Raw genomic sequence first — 18,341 nt, forward strand, 5'->3', positions numbered from 1 at the left:
AGAACACAGTACGTGCAACGTAACATTTTGAAGCGGATGTACGGCTGCAGGTACGGGGGACCTATTTGAATAAAAAAAAAAAAATCAGGCAATAAAAATGATTATGTAGCATAACATGTTGCTATAATAAAGTCTGTCACATGCAATTTTTCAACATCCTGTGAATGACATTTAGAAAAGCCATAACTGTATTTTATTGTTTCAAGAAAACATTAACAAAATGTTGCAAACATACAAAAGATCTCTGCGGCAAACAGATGACATAGAATGTAACCACATGCACATACATGGCCATCATTAAAATAGAAAAACAAGCAATAATAATCAAAATTATGTGCTTACTTTTCATACAGTAGCAGTTTTTCATGTTTCTATACAGTATCTCTAAGCTTTAAAACTAAGGGAATTTAGCAGTAGCCTAATCTAACGAGTTCTTATAAAATACCCAAACGGTGAAAATCATGTCACCTATCATATTATGTATAGGCAATTCTTATTGAATTGTTACATATTTAACAACACAATAAATTTTAAATCAGTGTCTCCAAAAGTTTTAAATTGCTGAAAGATGCCACAAAAGGTGGCAAAGCACGACATGAATGGGTTTAGTGTGTGTTTGTGAGTGGCGACTAGTATTCCCCTACTGTAGGCGGAGGGTAGGTACCGAGCCCTGCCGTGAATGACAAAAATCCACGACAAACTCACAACCCAGCTAAAAAGATTTAGAAAAGCCCGTGGATGCCACAAGATGGTGGCAAAGAACTAATTTGACCAAATGAACCTCCTCAACTGACTTCAACATAGTGCATAGGCACCAAGATGCTACCAGGTAGCAGCAAAGCACTGCTCATGTCTAAATGAACCTCTAGAACTGACTTCAACATAAATCCTTGAAGCTAAGATGCCACAAGATAATAGCAAACAACAAAGCACTACTTTTGTCTAAATGAACCTCCCCAATTGAATTCAACACAGCACCATGGCACCAAGATGCTACAAGATGGTACCAAACTGTGAGGCACAAGTTTGATCTAAATGAAGCACCAAGATCCAACAATATGGTGGCCAAAAACTAATTTTCTCTCAATGAATATCCTCATGTCAGGTCAACCTTTTCTTTTTTTCACCAAATAATGGATGTTCTAGAAAAGGTAAATTTGTAAAATGTCAGAAAAGTGAAGTTAATCTGTATGTGGGATAAAAGCAGATTTTGCCCAATTTATGTTAAGAAGGGATTGAGTGGGGAAAAAGCTTGTAACATTTGCAAAATGTGAGGAAAAGTCATTTAGCACGCTGTAGAGAGTGAGATCTGGCCCGTGTGCCTTTGGTTTGACAATTCTGCTATGTAACGGGCCTCTAATTAAGCTGCAGAGAAGATCCATTTAATTTAATCAACCAGCGTGAGACACGCATCAGATTTAATTATGTCAGTTCATTAAGCAAACTTATTTTAAAAAAGGGGGAAGAGAGAGAGAGAGAGAGAGAGAGAGAGAGAGAGAGAGAGAGAGAGAGAGAGATAGAGAGAGAGAGAGAGAGAGAGAGAGAGAGAGAAAGAAAAACCCAATAATGAGGAAGGGATGTATTGAAAATAAAACCCAATTAAAAGTCCTCATCGAAGTGGTGCAATCAGCATCCAGAAAGATCTTTGCCTTTGTTGCGTCTCTGAAAGCGTGTTTCGGCCGGGTCGAAGCCCTGCTCACTGGCTCCAAACAGCGCCCAGTCGGGGGTCTGCGCTGTGTAATCCGACGAGGAGAAAACCTTTTTGCCGCCGCTCTCCTGGTGAACCCTGGCCAGCTCCTGGAAACGATCATAGTCGATCCACGTATGCCACTTGCCATCCACCTTAAACTGAAAACAGAGTAGTATTGTATTTTATACAATGACAATAAAAGTGATTCTGAGACAAAAGATGAGCGGATCACAGCTACGTAGTCGGCTATTAACATAGTTGCCTCCATCATAACTTGGTACTCCATGTGGAACATCACAAAGAAGATGGTCTCAACATGTCAGATCACAAGTGACATGGGTAGCTAGACTTGCAAGCTAGCTAGCTCGTGGCTAGTAAGATGATAATGTAGCAGTCTTCATCTTGTATTGTATTGTATTGTATTTACTTGGTACTCCTTCATGTCAAACATGAAAAACAAGGAAGACCCACTCACACCCTGTGATCTTTTCTACGCCGACTTAAAGTACATACGGCAACCTCTGTGGTCATTTCTCTTCTGTTGGACTTTCAGAATGAATTTTGAAAAACTTTCAAGGTTGTGCTGTATTTGGTTCAGACTTCCTCTTTGTTATTGTAAAGTGTCCTTGGGTGTCTTGAAAGGCGCTTATGAATAAAATGTATTATTATTATTTATCAGCTACGACTCTCACAGCCAAGCCACCATCCATCTTATTTAAGGGCCCACTGGAGGCTGATACCTGGATCCGTGTGTTTGTGTAAGAGTGTGCGTCTCACCAAGCCAAGCAAAATGGGTAAGCAAGTGACCTCTTGTCTTTCCCACAATAAACCGGCGGGAGATTCAATAAATGGCCGGTGAGGCGCTAAAAGTGTTAAAAGCAAACAGGACAAACATGCCATTCGTCCTATACTGGGATTTCCATTCATGCTTAATATCAAAAATGGTCCACGGAGAAAGAGTCCTTTTCACATGGTCAGCAAAAAAACAAAAAACAAAAAAAGCTTCATAAAAATCGCGTGAAACATCACAGACAAGAATCAAGTGACTGATAGATGATAAAAGAGACTCCTATTGAGTCTTGCATCAAGTGGCAGGAAAAGGGAGGAAGGAATTTCTTTTTAAAGGGGAGGTCAACACAGAAATTTTCCTTACAAAGGCATTCCGTTTAATATTGCGTTTGTGAAATGTATGAGCGCACAACATAAAAATGTAGCACTTACAACAATGTGCATCGTTCTGAGAGCTTTCCAACGATATGGGCTACAATTGATTGTATGGTTCAGGTGTACCTAATGAAGTGTCCAGTGTACCTAATGAAGTGTCCAGTGCCTTTATGCTTTGCGCCTCACATGTAGTGATCATGTAGCGAGCATGAAAAGAACACAGAAGACTATCCATCTGTGGTAGTCCTGTCTCGGGTCTAATTCATTCATTCATTCATTGGAAGAGAACTGTAGGTTCTATGGGCTTCTAGGCAGAACATCGACAAACAAATGATGCGAGAGCACACAACAGGTCAATGCATCACTTCTGCACTTAAATGCATGTTTGTGTGGTTAACGTAGCAACGTTCATACAGTTGAAAACAGTGAAAATGGTCATGAACATGCCTAACCATTTGCTGGCAATGTCACTTTATAAAGAAACAGGGCACATGCACATATTTGCCCTCTCACATTTGAATGATTCTTTTTTAATGTGAGCTACAAATAAGCAGACGCCCGTGTTTTAAAAATCATATTTGAGCACAAAGGTTTCAAGTCACTCTCCCTAAAAAAAAAAATAAGCGCCCATTTTGAAAGGAAGACGAGGGCGACAGCTCATGTCTGCAGGAGAAAGCATCATGTTGTAGCACAAAAATCTGGGCTGCAAATGCAAAGATTGGGAGTGTGTGTGTGTGCAAATATATTAGGAAAAGCTGACAGGCGTGGGTGAGAAGGACGTGCATATGAAGCAAAGTCTGAGGCTGTCACACGAATGGCCATTGCCACGCAGGACAGGAAAGATGAGGGGGTTGGAATATTGACTGCGTAGAAGAGTGAGTGAGAGAGTGTGTGTGCGAGTCCGAGTGTAAAAAAGAGAGAGAGGAAGAAAGAATCAGAAAAAATAGTCTGTAGGTGTGACTGTGAGTGTGTTCACAGGCGTAAGAGTGACTAAGTGTGTGAGTGAGTGTGTGAGAGAGTAAGTGAATGTGTGACATGTCTGTGTGTTAAAGAGAGTGAGCAAGTGTGTGTACATCAAAGATAGTGTCAATGAGTGAGTGAGTGTGTGGCTGAGTAAGAGAACAAGTGAGAGAGCGCGGCTGTGTGTGTGTGTGTGTGTGTGTGTGCGTGTGTGTGCGTGTGTGTGTGTGTGTGTGTGTGTGTGTGTGTGTGTGTGTGTGTGTGTGTGTGTGTGTGTGTGTGTGTGTGTGTGTGTGTGTGTGTGTGTGTGTGTGTGTGTGTGTGTGTGTGTGCGCACCAAGACAATGACTCACCGTTCAATTGTCAAACATCTGCCCACGCCTCAACTGGACTGTTTCCCCATTAAAGAAATAATGATGAGGTTTAAGAAAATGAGCTGTGGCAACAAGAAATCAGCCTTCACACATGAAAGGCGGAGTGAAATGTGTAAAACTTAATTTAAAAAAAACGCTATAAGTGGATTCGTTGCTGGACAGGACATGGCAGGTGAAGACCAAGTAAGACAGGGTCGAACAGCAGAGGGCAAAACAAGACTAAATACAGTAATTCAAGACAGGACAGGACAGGGCAGGGCAGGCCCCAGAAAGATGAAACAAAGCAAAGGACAGGACAGGACAGAATAATGCAGATTCGGGCAAGACAGGACAAGACTTGACAACACGATAGAACAAAACAAGTCAAGGTAGGAATAGAAATGAAGAGTAAGAAGAGAAAAAGGGCTCCAGCCACATCAATCTCCAGTCAGAACAAAATCTGAAAAGACGAGAAAGGACAGGAAAGACTACCAAGGGATAGGATAGGATAGGACAGGATAGGACAGGATAGGATAGGATAGGATAGGATAGGATAGGATAGGATAGGATAGGATAGGATAGGATAGGATAGGATAGGATAGGATAGGATAGGATAGAGCGTGTGACATTACCTTCTTGTGGGCAATAAGAAGACAGTTGGAGTGCTCGTGTTCGCATGCGATTTCGTAGTCAGTCAGCATGTTCACTAGCTGCTGCACAAACACAACCACTTCCTGGTGCCATGGGATGTTGGCCATGGTCAGACTGCTGGCTGAACTCTCACCACAGTACGTCACACCCTGAAAAAAAAACCCCATCAAACTTATGGCAGGAACACTTTTACTTTTGTCAATATGGATCACACAGAGACCTCACTTTAACCTTCTTTTACTAAAGTCAGAACAAAAGGTAACAAAAACAACCCCAGGCACGAGCGCAGGTCAAATAACTGTACCGTGTGAAATTAAGTCAATGAAATCTCTACTGCAGGAAAAAAAGGACAAAAGGTGGAGAAGCAGAATGAAGGGACGCCTCGACAAATGAGCAGTTTGAAAGACAAAATGAAAGCAGATGTGGATCGGGGCAAACAGAAAAAAAATAGAAAGCTAGAGGAATGCATCAATAGCTTGGAAACAACAGCTAACTGTCACTCAGACGCGATTGCAAACCAACAGCAACAAAATGTGCAGACCAAGATGACACCTAATAAGTGATCAGCAACAAGAGGTGTAACAGAAAATGCCCTATTTGATATTGTTTAACTGGTTCCAGTGTGTTTCTGGGCCTTCAAAGGTGAATTGCAACAGCTGGTTTCATTAGAACACATGTATAGAAGAAGTAACTCCAGTCTGTCTCATGGTTAATTGGTTTCACAAAAGCTAATAGAATAACTTAAACTAAAATTTGCAAGGTGAAAAGATTTGACAAAATGTCAAAATGCTGAGTCGGGCAAAATTTGCCACTTTCGCACATCAAGAATTTTGAAAATTGGACAATGGGTTCCAGAGAAATTCAGCTTTTTGTGTTGGGGCGGGGAAAAAAATGCCTTTTTGGGGAATCTTTATGTGTGATATCCTGTATAGAAAATCTGTTAAAAAAGAGTCAAGTAAAACAATGCAAAGTCACAGAACCTTCTTTGGATTGACTGACACGTTTCACTTAAACATATCCCCAATTTGCTTGTAAATACTGTATATAAAAACAGCTCTCAAAATTACATAAAGCTAACTGAAAGACAAAGGACAACACAAAAAAACTAATGATAATGAAACATCCAAAACTATCATAAAATCCTCTGCTCAAGAAAAAAAAATCGGTTCATCTAACAATTTTACCTCAAAGCCCAATATGCCAAACATTTTGTGAGCGGTGAAAGCAGGAAAATTCACCTAATTAGAAGCTCTTGACAGCACCTTGGTGCAGTCACGATTGGAAATAAGTGCTTAGGAGACTGGATTTTTTTTATTTATAAATGGGTTTTTTCAGGCTGACATTTCTTGCCTTTGCAGATTGTGCATTTGGGATGCAATTGATGACGGTGGCTGCACCTGGAGGCTTGCTGACTAATAGCCCGGCACACCAGCGTAGCCATAAATCACTTGATGGCGACCCAGACGACGGCCGGCGGAGTTGGTGGCGTGTTTTGGGCAGAAGAGCGGATGATAGGCGTGATCTATGAAAAGCTGTGCATCCTTCAGGAGGTCATGTGACTGCTGGCCTGGCTCCAATCATTGATGCCGTTTTCCTCTTCATAATTCAAAGACCCAAACATGACATTGGGGGGGAAAACATTTCAATTTGTTTCACAATATAACAAAGTGCGCTTTAGACACATTTTAACTTGTTTAACACCATTTTTTAAAAATTATTCCTTTCCGCCCGTTCTTCCTATCTCTCTGTGAAGAAATAGATTAGTCTGTCACATCACTTTGCGCTCTTGCTTCAAGCTGTTTGTCACTTACGGTTGACGTTTACTGTAAAACTGTCCCATGTAACAACATAAATATTGTACAGCTAACCAAAATTTGGCAAGCAAAAGTCCAGTCGCGTAATGCTAATGCAAAATGTAAAACAGCATAAACATAATTTTAATGGAATTTACATTTATTTTTGCATTTTTTCCCTCTCTGCAATGATTTCCCTTTTCAATAATGTATTAATTTTTTTAATCTATGTTCTAAGTTCTATGGATTTGGTAATACTGTATTGTATTTGTGTAATTTTGGATATGGAAAAATACTACATTTTGTAATTTCATATGATCTATGAAATCACCTTTTGTAAGGTGATTTTTGTAATTTTTCTGGAACATTTCCATTTTTTTCAGTAGCTTTTTTGAAAATATTACAAAAATACAACACTCAATAGTATAATAATATATGCAGAGCAGACAACAAGAGAATGAAATGTTGTATATAATTAAACACCAAAATGCACGGTTCAATCTCAACAGTCAGGATCTGTGCCCCATCTTATGTGCTTGGTCAAATTGTGACACAGTTGACACACTTCCGACTTCATGCTCTGCTGTGGCACAAACATTGCAGTGGTCTTTTGGGGGCTAAAATCAAGGTTCCTTGGCATTTCATGGCCACAAATTAACACTTTGGGCAAATGTTATAAATATATTATGGCCACTATTGATTTTTGTCCCCTACTCCCATTTATGTCTGGTGATCGATAAGGAGCATAAATGTGCAGTGGGTGTTTTGAAAGTAAATTTATCGGTGTGTCTGTTCACTCAATAACGCTTATTGATGCAGCAGAGAGACAATCAATCAGGCCTCCAACGAGCACAACATACCAAGGAAGAAGAAAATGATTCACAGGGGAAGGGGAAAAAATCCACTGACAAAAGAAAATGTGACAATGAATTCAATTATTGCCTGCTTTTTGTGCACCCATCCTGAGAAATAAAAGAACGCCTTTTGTACACTCACTGCACGCTTCATTAGGCACACCAGGAATGTAATACGCTGCACTATTTCTGCTGTGATTTGCTGTGTTTTAGCAAGGGATATCATTTATGGGTTGACCATTCAGATCCTAAGCTGTGCTGATATTCTTGTAAAAAAAAAAAAAAAACAAAAAAACCACCCGTGGAGACTGAAAAAAGTCCATTTGAAGGGGTATTAGTGACACGCTGAAAGATTTTGAATATAATTACATGATTAAAAGTGTTTACAAGAATTGTTTTTCCCCAAGCTCCAAAGGTCTACTTTCAAGTAATTTGGAGTTAATCAAAAAGGATACACACCCTTTTATAGCGAGGCTGTGGCTGTATTAGGAAATAATCAATCGCATTTTAACTAGTGTGAACTTGCAGTCAGCACACACCTTCCACCAATCAAAGTTCCTCTGATTAGCACCAAATAAAGTTCAGGTGTTCTAGTAGGCTTTTCCTAAAATTGGATTCAGAAATGTCCTAAAATGTTTTTTTCTTCTCTTTCTTGCATTAAAAAAATGGCATTTGAACAGGGGTGTGCAAAGTTATTGTTTTTTTTTTTAAATATCTGCTGTGTATGAGCCGCTCGTGTTAAGGGAACTAGATTGATGAATGGCTGTCTTTAGATTGAAGGTGTTGATATAATGAAGACATTGGATATGGATACAGTTAGCCCATTGTAGTTCTCAGTCACTCAAAAGTCCCCAGTGAGTGTGTCAGGGAGCATTATCGAAAGAAACATTTGTCAGCACTTGTTGTCAAGTGACAAATGAGAATGTTTCCGGGCTAATCGATAGCGGATAGCATTTCGCAGGAGCACAGTGACGTTCTCCACAGGCAACACTGGTACAGGGGTCATGTAAACAGCATGGTTTAATCAATATTTCAAAAAGTAAAAAAAATGATATCAGCGAGCTCTTTAAATATCTATTCAACGTACAGTGACCTTAGGGCAAACTAACTTTTACAGTTTCAGTGGGTGTCTTGAGAGCTGGTGTTCCTAATGAAGTGGCTGCTGAGTGTATGATCTGCAATTGAGGACATCATCATAATCGCATTCATCATTCAACTCTACTTGTTCGCACTGGATAAGCAAACCCACGATGGCCCAAATAGAAAAAAAGCTATGAGACGAGCAAACAAAACGCAGATTGTCTCTGTCAACAGACAAGGCGCTCGGAGGAGGATGGATGAGCTAACACGGGTTTAGCTTGTTCGTTTTAATGCGGTAGCAAAGTGCCAAACAAGCAAGACTCCAAAAACGCAATTCATTACAAGAAACGCGTGAGTGCGAGCACAATCGCAAGCGCGCATGCACACACACTTACGCACGCACACACACTCATTTATAAGAAGAGTAAACTTACAAAAGTATTATGACAAAAATACATGGCAAAAATATCTAAAATAACAAAAATAATAGAATTTCGCAATATTAGCCCCAACATTTCAATAAATTGTAAATTTATTTAATTCACAAAAACTGTAAATTGGGAATTTCTCCATTGTGAGACGAATAAAGATTTTCTTATTATTCTTCTTATTAAAATACAAAAGTGCTTGAAATATATTCCTTCCTGCGAATCACTAATATTTAATAAACCCTGTTGCTAAAAAAATGCTTCACAGCTATGTTGCATCTATCCCATCCACTCCACAGTTCCTCTGTTCCGATGGTGAAAACAACCACCGTACAAACACCTCCAAGGAGCTTTTCTCCTTTCTTTCCTCCGGCCCCTGCACAAAAACAAAAAGCCTCACGCGAGACTTACAAAGAAAAATGTAGCTGTGGCAAACCAACTCCCTCAATTATTTACTCGAGTTTGTCAAACGTGCGAGGCGGCTGTTCGCTTGCGCCCTCCATCATCATTTGGGGGCCCTTCTGCCACATGATTACCGTGGACGGACTCCTGGCTCACCCTGGGGGAACTAATGGGCCGCAAGAACGTGGCGTGCTCTTGATTATGAAAGGGGGTGGGGGGAGAGGAGGTGTTCCCTCGAGAGGCTGCCTTGTGAATGCTAACAAAGAGCCTGGCGTGCTCTTTTGCTCCTGGAATGGCACAACAAAAATAATTTGGGTGTGTTCTGAGAACAATTCAAACCATCATTTGCCAGTTTGAAGATTTATGTAATTAACAATCAGCAGGACCTGTTGGACTCTATGCACCTTTGATGTTGATTGTGGCCATTTCTGACGTTGCACAGAAATACGGTAGCATGCAATTTTTAAAAACGTATTAATTTTTGGTATGAAGGAACTAAATTCAACTGAATTGAAAAGTTGCGTTCAGACAAAAGTATTGTTTTAGAATGATCTTATGGCATCTTGGCGCTGAGGAACTAAGTTGAAGTGACTTGCGGATTTTCATTTTGATAAAAGTAGCGCTGAGTTGCCATCTTGTGGTAGCTTGATGTGAAGCAACTAGATTTAAGTGTACTGAAGGGCTTCATTTAGACAAAAGTAGTGCTCGGACAACATCTTGTCACCTTAGTGCCACGGAACTGAGCTGAGGTAAATTGAGGAGCCTGATTTCGGACAAAGTAGTACTTACTGATAACCTTGTGGTATCTTGGTGCCAAGAAACTAATTTGAAGTGAATTGAGGAGCTTCATTTAGACAAAGGGAGTGCTTTGCCACCATCTTGGTGTCAAGGAGATACATTGATTTGAAGAGCCTAATGATGACAAAAGTATTCTTGTGGCATCTTGAATCTAAGTTGAAATAAGTGGAGGAGCCTCGCTTCGACAAAGTAGAGCTGTGGGGAAGTACAAGTAGCCTCATTTTCACCAAAGTTGTGCTTTGTAATAATCTTATGGTATCTTGGGGTGAAGTAAATTCGGGCTCAACTTTTTCTCAAACCGCAGTCCTCTGTCTGTTCATTCATAGTATTTCGAGCATTAAAGACAAAGAGCCAGAAGAAGTTTGGATGGAACTTATGAGCTATATTGAAGATATACAGTATGCTTCCACCCGACGGTGACGATAATGAAATCGCTGAAGTCGAAAATTCCATCAGATCTGACGATCATAATTTTATCCACACCATCTGATTTGGATTTGTACAACCATTTTTTTTTCCTTTTCACATTAACCCCCCCCCCTTTGAGAAATCCAGCCTGAGCTGCTGACGAGAAGACAAACGGTGTCTGATGAGGACACGTGTCACAGTCCCTCACAAACTCAATTATTCATTGGCGTGTTCAAAAATGAATAGATGCATGCAAAAGGACCCGCATGTTGTTAAATAATAAAACCTTCATGTCTTTTTGACTGTGCTAAAATGGAATCCTAATACTTGACAAGATACAGTTTTAGTGGGCTTTTATACTTTGAATACGAGTTGTGATTTGAGTTTTGACTCACGGTTTCATTTCAGATGCTTTCAGTAGTTTTAGATGGTTTATTCTAATATTTTTAACTCAGCACAGACAATGTAAGTCCAATAATTAGGCTCATTTGTGCAATCAGACGTGAGCCAGAGCAAAATTGCTCAACTTATTACGAAAAACCCGAATGTTAATTTTCGAGAAATGCTCAGATATGATAAACTTTAGAAATTATTACAAAAAATGTCAGATAAAATTTAAATCTAAAGATTTTTACAATTTACAATTATTTTTAAATATATAGAAAATAAACAGTAGTTAAATCCACAAAACACCACATCACAATTGGCTGTGTGATTACAAAAAAATATTTGAGATAAAATGCTAATAAGGATACATATATTGGGCCACAAAATCTAACTCTGTTGCTACTCTGGCAAAAATGTTACAAAACATTCCTTAAAATAGCTACAAATATTACAATACTACAGTACAAAAACACATAAAAATACAAAAATAGGAGAGAAACCCAAAGACGTTGGAACAAACATATTACAACAAAAAAAAAATACAGAAATACCTCTAAATAACAGAATGTTTTTAAAAAAATACATTACAACGTTTGTTACTGTAATATTGCTTCACACATTTCAGTAACAAACAATGAAAAACAAACAAACAAAAAAATGCATTTGTTTCCAATTCTTTGGATGTAAACTTTGAAGTGAGCGCAGACGGCGTGTTGCGTGCCAGCCAGCCAGCCAGCCATCCAGCCGCTGGCAGTGTTTGCATTCATGCACATTATCAAAGGAAAAACAAGGCTTTGCTGTCTGATGTCTCTCAAGACGCCCGCCATGTGGATGCACTCCAGTAAAAACACACACACACAAACAATGATACAAAACCATATCCTACCTTGACCTCGATAAAGTCGGGCTGGCCTAATGCGACAAGCTCTGAGTAAGCAGTTATCTCCTCCACGTTCCAAGCTTTGACCAGCGTTAACCGATACACTGTCCTCTGCCTCTGAACAGGAGAAACACACACAAACACACACACGCACACACACACACACACACACACACACACACACACACATATGCACACATGAGACAAATGCAAATAGATTTACAACAAAATTATTGGAACAAGTTACAGAACAAATCTAAAGTTGGAAACTGATCAGAAAAAAATAAATAAAAATGACATAACTAGCCAAATATCCCAACCAAAATTGTAATTACGACAGAACATCTCTTAAAATAAGTCACTCTACAGTACACATGGCGCGCTAGAAGTATTGCTTCAAGTTGACAACTCTTTGTAGCACAAGGGCAAGCCTGGCGGGAAGTGGGGAGGGGGGGGGGGCTGACGATCAAGGACATCCTGAAGTGTAATTTGCAATAAAACAAAACACCTTCCCTTTTGGTGCCTGGCCAGGACTTGATTGTTGATTCTGGGAACACAACACTCAGTGTTCCGTGTGAAAGATGCCGCAGCGCTGCAGTGAGTGCCGAAAGAGTGAATGGAAATAGAATGGAAAAGGAGGGGTTGCCCAGCATTTTAATGCCACAACAAAAGCAATTGGATGAGGGAATATGTTGTACACTGTGAACTTTCCCTAGGCGGATTACAAAAACGAGGCTAAAACAATGAACTACTGCTGTTCGAATGGTGCAGGATGACGTAGGCCTGGGTGTCAAACTCATTTTCACCGTAGGCCACTGGGTACTTGTGGTTTCCCTCAGAGGGCCGTTATAACTGTGAAAATCATATTAATGTAGACTCACCTTATATGATTGTGTGTACACAATTTACCCTTGCATTTCATCGCTGTTCTATACATACACAATTGCCATTCACTCTCTCACTGTATAAAGCTCTGACTAGATCACACAAATCAAATTTGGGGGAATTTTGTGGGGATCAATTTCCAAACAAAATCACCATTTACCAGGAACATTCATAAACCAGCTGTAATCCCACGACTGATACCAAGAGGCACTCAACATACAGACTGGCTAAAGGTTGGCCATCTTGCAGCCGGCTGCTAACCCGAGCATCGACTTACATATGAACGGACTACCAACAGCACTTAGCCACTAGCAGTCCCCATCTTAAGTTGCCACTCACCAACCTGTAATTTGAGTGCAGTGATTTTGCTGTGATGTTCTGTCTCTGGGGCAAAAATGCCACTGTGTATTGCATACACTTGTACCAGTAAGTCTGGGAGACGCACTATATGCACATATCATCAGTAAGAATGTGTGATTATTTGTTATTTTCTCTTTTCTGCAGTATATCTGTGAGTGCTACTCAAATATTCATTTGCATTATGTCGTCAAAACAATCAAAAATAAAAGCAAATCCCATGGGGACAAAATTCACTGTGAAATGTAAACTTTATCTATGTAAATCACAATTTATGATAAGATAAGATATCCTTTATTCGTCCCACACTGGGGAAATTTACAGCCTCCAGCAGCAAGAATGTGACATCAAATAATCTGAAATAGAAAAGAATCATCCAAGCAGTTTCGTGAATGCCTATCGATGTCACAAGAGGGCGGATCGGGCTATTAGACACGGCTATGGCCTGGCTCAATGAAGCTCTTCCCTTGTAAAGCTCTTTAACCACATGTGGCGTCAATTTAAATCAGTAAATTCAAAAGCCAGATTACAACAATAATGCCAACAAATCTGTGTCTTTATCGCTTCAACTTTTCACGTATCATAAAACAATGATATATGTAAACATGTGGACTGCACTTCTTCAGCACTGAACTTATCTACATTTACATATATTTGGTGGAATATGCAACAGTCCCAGGCCTACAAACAAAATCTCATGGACCCATATGTTGAATCTAACAGGAAGTCCGCCATTTTGAATTTACTTTGAAATTTTACATATCTAAAAAAAAAAAACAAAAAATAAACTATAATAAAGCTCAACTTGCAACCTCTGTGATATGAAAATTACATTTTACCACATTGCGATGCCAATTTGAATTTGATTAGTTGTTTAGCCCTACTATATGAGTATGAGACTCATTTTTACCAGGAACATATCCCCAACAGAAGTTGAATGGAAACAACTCTCCCTTTAGAGTACATATTGACAGCCAGGCTGCCGCAGGACGCCAGCTACCCTAATGGACTTTTTTTCCCCTCTTTTCTTGAAAAGAAAAGAGCCAGCAAGACCTTTTATTCGGGGGCTCCCGGGAGACATGGCTGCATTGAAAATAGAAATGGACACATGCTGGCACAGGCTCAAATCCAGCAGGAACGAACACAAAAGTTTGATGTTTTAAAGTCATCGATATAAGTGGATTGAAGTCGGTAAAGTGTTTTGACATTTACTGTCTGACACAGTCAAGTACAAAGTTTCTAGGTAGTGACTTCAATAAATACGTCAGTGCTGAGGTCAAGCATCACTAATTCGCTCTCAAATTACGATCTATGTAGATAAAGCAAACACAACTGCAACAACGACCAGAAATATAATTTTTCTTTACAAAACATTTTGTCAAGTTGAACATTTCCGAATGAGAAAGAACTTCATGAAAATATTATGGAATTGTTGTCCTCTGTAAGAACACATATTTGTCAAGTAAAAAAATGCAGTCAAGACAAAACGAAGGTGACAGGTTTCAAGTTTGTCATGCGGTAAAGTGATCAGACCTTCTCAGCCAGGGCCTTGAGGCTGTCCAGGAATCGTGTCCAGAAGTCCTTAAAGAGTGGCCTGTCGATCTTCTTTAGGCTCTCCTTGGTGCTGGCATCCACACTAACGTACAGCTGAGTGACTGGCTCCAGCGTCCTGAAAGCACCGTATTTACTGAGCCTTCATCAATGAACTCCCACAGACATTGTGGAGGGGGAGGAGAAGAATGTAGAAGTCAAGTCGCGTAGAAAAGATTAAGGGCATTTTAACCCACTTCAATTGGGAAAATGGATTTGATATACTGGTAGTGGATTTCACCATTGATTCTGTCAAAAACGTCTGACTGAAACCAAATCACACAAAAACCATAGCAACATTTATCACAAGAAGTTAGGTTAGTTAGGTAATCCAATTAATCTGTAGCAGACACCCACCGATATTAACAAAACTATACATTTTATAGAGAAGTAGTTACAGTTGAAGACACAGAAAACAATTTCACAAAGGACAAAGGAAATAGCTAAATGAAAATTAAACATTACTTTGACCTTTATTTGAACTTGCTTGAATTGAGCTGCACCCTGTAATGCAGCAACACCTGACCATGCTTTTACATTCAGATGACACAATGTGAAGTTTATATGTATTATAGAAATACAATGTGCTTCCTAATGATAAAGAAAGCAGAAAATGGTCAATATGTCCATGAAGAATTTAGACATGCCGGAACATTAAAAAAAAAAGATGAAAACAGAATCTTATGAAAAGTCAGAAGTGAAGGTACCAATGTATTGCTACTTTGAAAGCTTTTACAAACAACACGACAACAACTGATGGCAGCTGGCTAAGGAAACGCTACCTGATTTCTTCAGGGAACTGAGCATTGGTGACCAGGAAGCTGGAAATGCGTCGGGAATGGAGGAGGCGCACGAAGCGGTTGATTTCAGGGTACATGATGGGCTCGCCCACCAGGGACAAAGCGCAGTGTTGCGCCGTCAGACCCTCCTCGTAACGATCTGACTTCACGCCGGGGACGCCTGGTGGGACAAAACACAGCGTCTTAACTTCAACTTGGGCTTCACACAACAATATGTGGAGGTAAAGGAAACATAAATATTGCTGGGGGAATACATTCCAATCACTGATATACAGAGATCGTATTAAAATGCTAGCTTTAAATAACAATAAACTTTGTACTTTTTTAAAAAATTACTATTCTTTTAATTAATTATTACATTCACTCTTTTTCTGTCCAGAAATGGAAGACTGAGCACTTTGAGGAAAGATAAACGACTCTGGCTTGCAGAGTTTTACAGTTTTAGAGACAATGCTTGCGGTAAACTCGTATTTATTTAATTTATATTTGAACCTGACAGAACTTTATTCATTCAGGCAAAGAAATTGAGAACAGATTGTCATGTTTATATTTATATATTTGTCTTTGTCTTTTTACACCGTTCAGTTTCACTGCCCTTATTTTTAGCTGTGTGTGTTTTCAATGCACTGCATGTTTGCACTGTGGTTGAGAGGAAAGCAATGTACCGGTATGTCATTTTTTCTGCATGTTTTACATAGAGCATATTTGACAATAAAGCTGACTTGCCTTGATATGCAACTTTGACCTAGCAGCAAACAGCACAGTAAAACAAAGCCAAAACAAACGCAAACACATCAGCAAAACTATATCATGTGACCTTGATCGTGACTCTTAGTTGGAATTTACTGCAAAACCGACAAATAGAACAAAACAGAATCAAACACTGTATATTTAAACATTAACCTATTTAATTCCAAATTTTTCACGGGCATTTAAAAGTCAAAATCAGGTGTCATTGGTAGCCCTTTTAAAAAAAATTTGAGCCCTGTAAATTAAATCATTGTTGTCCTTCACAAATGTGACCGGTGGGATTAAATGGGTTAACATGTCCAACAGAACCTTTCATTTCGTTTGAATGAAATTCCTCTAGCTCAATGGTAACACACAGGATTAGCGTGGAGCATCAACACATGCAGACAAACAGCATCTATATAATCAATATAACGCTCACATTGGGAAACGAACGATATTAAAAATGTGGTTCAACAAGACACTCAAGAGGAAAAGTATCACTCTTAGAAGAATGAAGTCATGACTGAAGTGTAAAAAAAAGACTTGGGGCTTTTATTTGGATTACCTATGCTGGGGGAAAAACATTCTTTTTATTTTCTCAAAGTGATGTACATTTCCCAGAAGTGGCGCTAGGAAGCCTTACATATTAGAAAACTTTAGTGGATTTTAATTCATTTACCGGTAAATGTGTTTAAAGCTTGTGGGGGTTGGGAGGAGATAAAGCTATACAGACAAAATAATACAGTACAAAAGAATACATGGATGAAATCGCCAAGCAAGATTGAATTCCTGAAACTTGCCCGAAAAATTGCAACATTAACAATAAGTGCAGTGACCACGAGGTTCCCTCAAGACCGCCTCATGCCATATTTTCAGACTTCCGTTCATCGCATGTTGCACCACTGACCTCGAAATTGGCGGATCATGTTCTGATGTTTCTCCAGTGCGTCCTCCAGGATCTTCTCAGCGGGGTCCATCTTCCAACGCCACTCGGTGCCCACCGGATTGGTGTGGTGCCTTGTGGTCAAGCACACGCACACACACACCAAAAACAGTTGATTTTTTTTCTTCAGATAAAAGCAACTTTTTCTCAAGGATGAAGTGGTATTTTGGAAGAAACGTTGCATTTAGGGAATAAAGTCAACATTTTTCAATTAAAAAAAAAGTTGTCATTTTATGAGATGATGTATTATTATCAGAACAACCAAAATGTTTTCTGAAATGGGAGGGAACAAGCTGTCATCTTAAAAAGTCACTTTTTTTTCTTTTTCAGCAAAGAAATTGCATTCATTTTTTTCATTCATCTTCCGAGCCGCTTAATCCTCACTAGGGTCGCGGGGGTGCTGGAGCCTATCCCAGCTGTCTTCGGGCAGTAGGCGGGGGACACCCTGAATCGGTTGCCAGCCAATCGCAGGGCACACAGAAACGAACAACCATTCGCACTCACACTCACACCTAGGGACAATTTCTTTGAAAATGAATAAAGTCAACATTTTCAAAGAAATTGCAAATTTATTATATTCAACTTGAGAATCTCCCCCTGTTTCTCTGATGATGTAATAATATTACAGAACAATTTTTTTAATGAAAGAAAACTGATGCGACACAGTCACTCTTTGGATGGATGTAAGGCTTGAGGAGCCGACGATGAGAAGAAAGGAGGGTTAGCGCGGAGCGCCGATGCAGATGTGGAACTGGGAGTCGCGGCTTGGAATTGAAGTGGATTTACATGGGACAGGAGATGTGAGCCAATCTCTTTTTCGTCAATGGAGGCTACAGCTTCGTGTTTGCTTTCAAAACTTAGCTTGTAGCAGACGTGTGCACATTTTCAGCATGACGTCTCTGATCCACTGGTGAAAGGACACTTTGATCCTTTCCTCTTTCATCTATAACTGCTTCAGACAACAAAGTGTATGCAGAAAAGTGGTGAAGATTGCACGACTGACTGTGTCCTATGTGTTGTGTTGTGTTATTTTTGTTATTTTGACTTCAAAATTGCGCCGCGTGAGTGGCTGCCTTTCCAGCAGCTCCTATATTTTGTTGTTCTACATCTTCCTTTCATAACGTTGCTGCTGTGAATCGGGAATTTCTCCATTGCGAGACTAATAAAGGTTTTCTTATCTTATCTT

General features: G+C 39.6%; 1 protein-coding gene across 2 annotated transcripts in view; it reads right to left on the reverse strand.

The window, feature by feature from the left end:
• Window positions 1–170: 170 nt before the first annotated feature.
• Window positions 171–18,341, reverse strand: part of tyw1 (tRNA-yW synthesizing protein 1 homolog (S. cerevisiae)) — a 32,830-nt gene continuing 14,659 nt past the window's right edge. Inside the window, exons 11-17 of one of the 2 annotated variants that reach the window (XM_052077489.1) lie at window positions 17,120–17,229; window positions 15,463–15,640; window positions 14,624–14,759; window positions 11,855–11,965; window positions 4,800–4,967; window positions 4,168–4,271; window positions 1,703–1,848 (exon numbers count right to left, since the gene is read on the reverse strand). In XM_052077489.1, coding sequence (XP_051933449.1) covers window positions 4,197–4,271; window positions 4,800–4,967; window positions 11,855–11,965; window positions 14,624–14,759; window positions 15,463–15,640; window positions 17,120–17,229 — 778 coding nt within the window. In that variant the 3' untranslated portion in view covers window positions 1,703–1,848; window positions 4,168–4,196. Of the gene's footprint in view, window positions 1,849–4,167; window positions 4,272–4,799; window positions 4,968–11,854; window positions 11,966–14,623; window positions 14,760–15,462; window positions 15,641–17,119; window positions 17,230–18,341 lie in introns of both variants that reach the window. The other variant, XM_052077488.1, reaches the window with a different exon arrangement.

This window comes from Hippocampus zosterae, chromosome 10 (assembly GCF_025434085.1).
Source record: "Hippocampus zosterae strain Florida chromosome 10, ASM2543408v3, whole genome shotgun sequence".
Lineage (NCBI taxonomy): Eukaryota > Metazoa > Chordata > Actinopteri > Syngnathiformes > Syngnathidae > Hippocampus > Hippocampus zosterae.